The sequence below is a fragment of the Echinops telfairi genome, unplaced genomic scaffold (genome assembly GCF_000313985.2).
Source record: "Echinops telfairi isolate 266 unplaced genomic scaffold, ASM31398v2 ScPeMD7_7419;HRSCAF=8457, whole genome shotgun sequence".
Lineage (NCBI taxonomy): Eukaryota > Metazoa > Chordata > Mammalia > Afrosoricida > Tenrecidae > Echinops > Echinops telfairi.
Window position 1 is genome coordinate 434,376 of NW_022111319.1, and position 5,461 is coordinate 439,836.

General features: G+C 39.1%; 1 protein-coding gene across 2 annotated transcripts; it reads right to left on the reverse strand.

Moving 5' to 3' along the window:
* Positions 1-779: 779 nt before the first annotated feature.
* On the reverse strand, positions 780-1,646 carry LOC101656018 (mortality factor 4-like protein 2). 2 transcript variants are annotated; one of them, XM_004714132.2, is made up of 2 exons: positions 1,492-1,642; positions 780-1,428 (listed from the first exon to the last, which is right to left on the reverse strand). In XM_004714132.2, the coding sequence occupies exons 1-2, from the start codon at positions 1,545-1,547 to the stop codon at positions 780-782; spliced, it is 705 nt and encodes a 234-aa protein (XP_004714189.1). In that variant the 5' UTR covers positions 1,548-1,642. The 2 variants fall into 2 exon arrangements, with proteins under 2 accessions (XP_004714189.1, XP_004714188.1); XM_004714131.1 differs by having other exon boundaries at positions 780-1,646.
* Positions 1,647-5,461: the final 3,815 nt, after the last annotated feature.

Sequence of the window (5,461 nt, forward strand, 5' to 3'; positions counted from 1 at the left end):
GTCAGGCAGTGTAACATATGGCAAAATAATAATTTATAAATTATCAAGGGTTCATGAGGGAGGAGGGAGTGGGGAGGAAGGGGAAAACATGAGAAGCTGATAACAAGGGCTCAAGTAGAAAGCAAATGTTTTGAGAATGCTGATGGGAACAAATGTGCAAATGTGCTGGACACAATGGATATATGTATAGATGATTTTTAAAAGATTTTGGAAAACATAACATTGCTCAATAAACAAATGTGTGGTTAAATATGGAAAAAAAAACATGAAACGAACCACCATCCTTCAACAATTTGAGCAAAGTCAGAATGCCTAAGAAACAACATAGGTTTCTTTCAAAGGTGCTTTATTTCAAGCACCATTGAAAGAGAGAGAGCAAGCACAAATGCATGGGTTTTCAGGTATACACATTCGGTTGGATCTTTGGCACTAGGAATCAGGACATTTTGTCATGCAGCACTAACACATAGTAGAAAACTGCGTAACATCAAAGAAACCCCAGCATTTAAGAAATGTTGGTCAGCGAGGCAATACAATGTTCTGCCGGAGGTTTCTTCTTTGTCTAATTACTGCACACACTGGTCGCAACATTGAAATGAGAAAAGGAGTTTATGCTCTGTTTTATTTTCGGTTTGAAACAAACAGAAAACTAATATAACCATCAGCCCTGTGATACATTAACAATTTCAGAGACCATCAATTATAAAGGAAAAAAACTAAGAACAAAAAGAAGAAGGTTTCTGGATATTCAGACATTACAGTGAGCGGTCAGAAGATCCTCACAGGGCTTCATGATGGTACTCGCCTGAAGGCACTTTGTAATCATTTGCAGTAAAAAGGGCTGACCGATTCTCTGCCAGGTATTTTAGGATATCATGCAGATAGCCCAGCAATAATGACAGGCTCTTTCCATCAAAGGGCTTTAAAGCCAGAATTTCGCAGAGTTTTACAAATAATCTCAGTAGGTAGGGTGCACCATAAATCTGGGACATCGGCACATCAGGGTGAGCCATGAGAATCTGAGCATACTGTGGCTTCTCAAATTCGTAGAGCAAGTGCGTGTCCAACATCACATTGAAGTACTGTTTTATTGCCGCCACAACTTCATTAACCGCACACTCCTTGTGGTCAACATTTCTTTCATGTCTTTTGTAATTTGCATATTCATCCAAAATGGCTTCTACGTTCTTTTTAGCCGGGAGCTGGAACAACTGCTTCTGCCTGGTAACTAAATCCCAGTCCTCAATAAGCCATGCTTTTAATTCTTTAGGGATCTTCCCCTTAACCTTCACACACTTCTCAAATGCTTTCTTCTTTTCTATAGTAGGATCTGCCCCGGCCCTCTTCCTCGAAGGTGGCTGAGCTTCTTTGCTAGTACTACCAGCATTTCTATTTCCAGAATTTTTCTGTTTCTTCTTTCTGGTCTTCCTCACAGATCTTGAAGGAGGATTCTCAGCAGAGGGACCTCCACATCTGCCCGCGGGAGCTGGCTCAAGATTCTTCTGCTGAAGACTAGCTGTCTTCTTTTCTGAGGCGGCCCTTCTCATCTTACTTCTCTTTTTGGGGCCTCCTGTTGCTTTTTTAAAGTTGTCTTCTTCTACACATTGTTGTTCACAATTATCAGAACTCTGCTTTCTGGAACCCATTCCCCTTCTGACTACTCTTAGTGCTTTCGCAGATGAAACTTTCTTATAGACTTTCAGGGATGGTTTGAAAGGATGAGGTGGTATCCACAATTCTGTAATGAGGGATAGTTGTGTTAGCAGGATCGCATTTTCTGATCATTAGTACACAACAAACGTACCTTTTTATTTTATTCTATTTTATTTTTAAACATTTTATTAGGGGCTCATACAACTGTTATCGCAATCCATACACACATCAGTTGTGTAAAGCGCATTTGTACATCATTCTCAAAACATTTTCTCTCCACTTAAACCCCCAGCATTAGGTCCTCATTTTTCCCCTCCCTCCCCGGGCCCCCTCCCTCATGAGCCCTTGATAGTTTATAAATTAGTATTTTGTCATATCTTGCCCTGTCCGACGTCTCCCTTCACCCACTTTTTGGTTGTCTGTCCCCCAGGGAGGAGGTCACATATAGTTCCTTGTAATCGGTTCCCTCTTTCCTACCCACTCTCCCTTTACCCTCCCTGTTTCGCCACTCACACCACTGGTCCTGTAGGGCTCATCCGCCCTGGATTCCCTGTATTTTCAGTTCCTATCTGTACCAGCGTACCTCCTCTGGTCTAGCCAGACTTGCAAAGTCAAATTCGAGTCATGGTAGTGGGATCGGGGAGGAAACATTTAGGAATTAGAGGAAAGTTGTATTTTTCATCGTTGTTACATCACACCCTAACTGGCTCATCTCCTCCCCAAGACAAACGTACCTTTTTAGATGCTGACCTGAATCGAGACTCCAGCTCTTTGAAGCAGCCAATTTGTGATCACTGCTGGTCTTCCAAATGTCATAGTTAAGCCAGGTTTCTCTGGCAACTGAAAAACAAAAGCAGACACGTTACCCTGGCGGCGGGCTTAGGCCCTCCAACCAATTACATTCCTCTGGTCTAAGTTGTAGAATGTTCAGCATGCAAATGAATTAGTGAGGGCTTACATATATCATGGATTCCACTTAACCACAGTCATTATGTGTTGTCTTTATGTTATTCAATTCAATTAGTTACAAGTTTGCTAACACTTTTTACATCTAAATTAATGAGATTTAGAAGCTTATAATTTTCTTTCTTAGTGATATCTTAACTGGCTTTGGAATCAAAGTCTATATTCACTTCATTAAATGAATTGAGGGATACTCCCTCCTTTTCTATATTCTGGGATAACTTGAATAGATATGCTGTCATCTCTTCTTTGGATGTTTGGTAAATTCACCATTGAAATTATCTGGGTCAAGGCTATTTTTGGTTTAAAGGATTGATGTGTCTATAGTGACAGCAAATAGAACAAGGGTATGGGGTGGGGTGGAGTGGGCAATGGGGGCTTGGGAGGTAAAAGGGAGATGATATCAAGGAGACCAGGATGGAAAAGTATATAGGGAAACTGATTATGGAAGCAAACGCACAAGTCTAATTGATGAGATTGAACTGTAGAGTGACATGACAAATGTATTACCCTAAGTAATAACAAATTAATAGAACAGAATACGTAGATCAAGAAATGGGTTTGGGTCTCACACTAAATTCCAGCTCCAACTTAAGAAGAATTACATCATGGCCCTGCTTGATACTCAACCTCCGGAAGAAAACACAGAAGACATGGATGCTATAATAAAATGTAGTGAAGAATGTACATGGCTTGTTTCCAAGCAAGCAGCCATCTACGTGAGATCCCAACTAAGTCCACATGGAAGAAGCACACCCTCATCAGTCACCGAAGGATGGTAAACCATATAATCCATAGTCCAAGAGGTACTAGTATTAGAGCCTAAATTGTGAGAATTGGGAATACAGAGGCTTTGGTTGACAGTGGGAGCTCAATATTCATTTGTGGAACTACATAGGAAACAAGTTTTTGGAGGACTCCCTCTATATCCAATTGAGGGAGGAGAAGGAAGTGGTTACTAAGCAGAAAGGTTTGGAGAGATGTATAGACAAGTTCAAAGGTGTAAATCTGACCTGAACAGTTGAAACTTTGTCAGTAGATTCCCACTAAGATGCATGTTGGACTTGATCTGGTTTCCAAAATTTTCTGTATTTTTTATTTGTACTGTTTTGTTTGGATTTTTGTTTGTTCACATAAGGGTGTATCTCAGAGGCGTCATGTCTTTGGAGGTCACCCTCTTGAAGTTGTGCTATATGTTTTTCTGGTTTTTGATATATGAAACCCAGGATTGAGGAAGGTAAAGGGGCAGAATGTAAAATACAGGTTTCAGGGACAGGGAATACAGTGGTGGAGGAGTGGCGAAGGGAAGATGATGTCAGGAATTCCATGTAGAAAAAGAAGGTTTGGAAACAGATTGTGGTAGCAATTGTACAATTCTCTTTGATGTGCTCGAACTCTGGAATGATATGATATATATTAATTTTTTTAATGAAAGAAAGAAAATGACTAGTTCATATAGTTTCAAGAGTACATTCGGGGGATGGGGGGAAGTTTTTTGTTTTGTTTATAATGACCTGATTTATTTCTTCCTTTGTCATGGGTTTGTTCAAATTTTCTATTTCAATCTGTTAGTAGGGTTGGAGTGTTTTTCTAGAAATGTGTTCATTTATTCTAGGTTTTTTATTTGTTGCAGTATAGTTCCTTATAATATTGTTAAGCATTTTAATTATGTTGGTTCTACTGTGACATCACCTATTTAATTTCTTATTAGTGCTATTTGCATTTTCTTTTTCTTTCTTAGATTTGCCAGGGGATTGTTGATTATACTACTGTTTCAAAAAGCCAACTTCTGGTCTTCTTAATTTTCTCTATTGTTTTTGTTTTCTATTTCATTTATTTTACTCTAATCTTTATTATTTCTTTTATTCTGTTGATTATAAACTTATTTTACTATTCTTTTTTAATTGTTGGAGAGATGGGTTAAACTGTTGATTTTGCTTCTTTGTTGTTTTTTGATGTTTATGTTAATTACAATAAGTTGCTCTGTCCCTAGTATTAGAGCTTAAATTTCAGACATCAGTTTGCAGAAGCCAATGGATAACAGTGAAGCCCTAGTCACATTTGCAGCATCCCCAATGTGAAACCCCTCTGCCTCTGGACCAGGGATGGAAATGGCCTTGTTATCAGACAGAGTACATTGTAGGGGCATTACTGCAGTGGTAGGTATCTTAAAATGTGACATCTTGTCATTTGATCTCTCTTTTGATGCAATGTGTATTTGTTCCACTTTTCAATATTTTCTTATTTCTTTTCAATTTAGGCTTGCTTTATTTTATTCTGGCATTGTTGTCAGGTTGTTTTTTATTTGGATTTTGTATATTTTTCTGTATATGAAACCTCAGTTGGTAAATCTATAGAGACAACAACTGGATTAATGAATTCCTAGGGGCATGGTAGGGGGTTGACAGGAAATGGGTGACTAAGAACAATGAGTACAAAGAAGAAATGTCTTAAAATTGATTGTGGTGATGATTGCACAACTCTTCTTTTTTTTTTAAACCATTTCATTAGCACTTCATCCACATGTCATATAATTCAAAAATTCAACCATATTAAGAAAAGTTGATTCTCACTCTCTCACCTGCTTCACTCTCTCACTGTCTCACTCTCTCACTGTCTCATTCTCACTCTCTCACTGTCTTATTCTCACTCTCTCACTGCCTCACTCTCTCACTGTCTCACTCTCACTGTCTCATTCTCTCACTGCCTCACTCTCTCACTGTCTCACTCTCTCACTGTCTCATTCTCACTCTCTCACTGTCTCATTCTCACTCTCTAACTGCCTCACTCTCTCACTGACTCACTAACTCACTGACTCACACTCTCACTGCCTCACTCTCTCACT

Coding starts and splice junctions, on each gene's coding strand:
- LOC101656018 (XM_004714131.1), bottom strand. CDS start 1,646: ATGGGTTCCAGAAAGCAGAGTTCTGATAATTGTGAACAACAATGTGTA.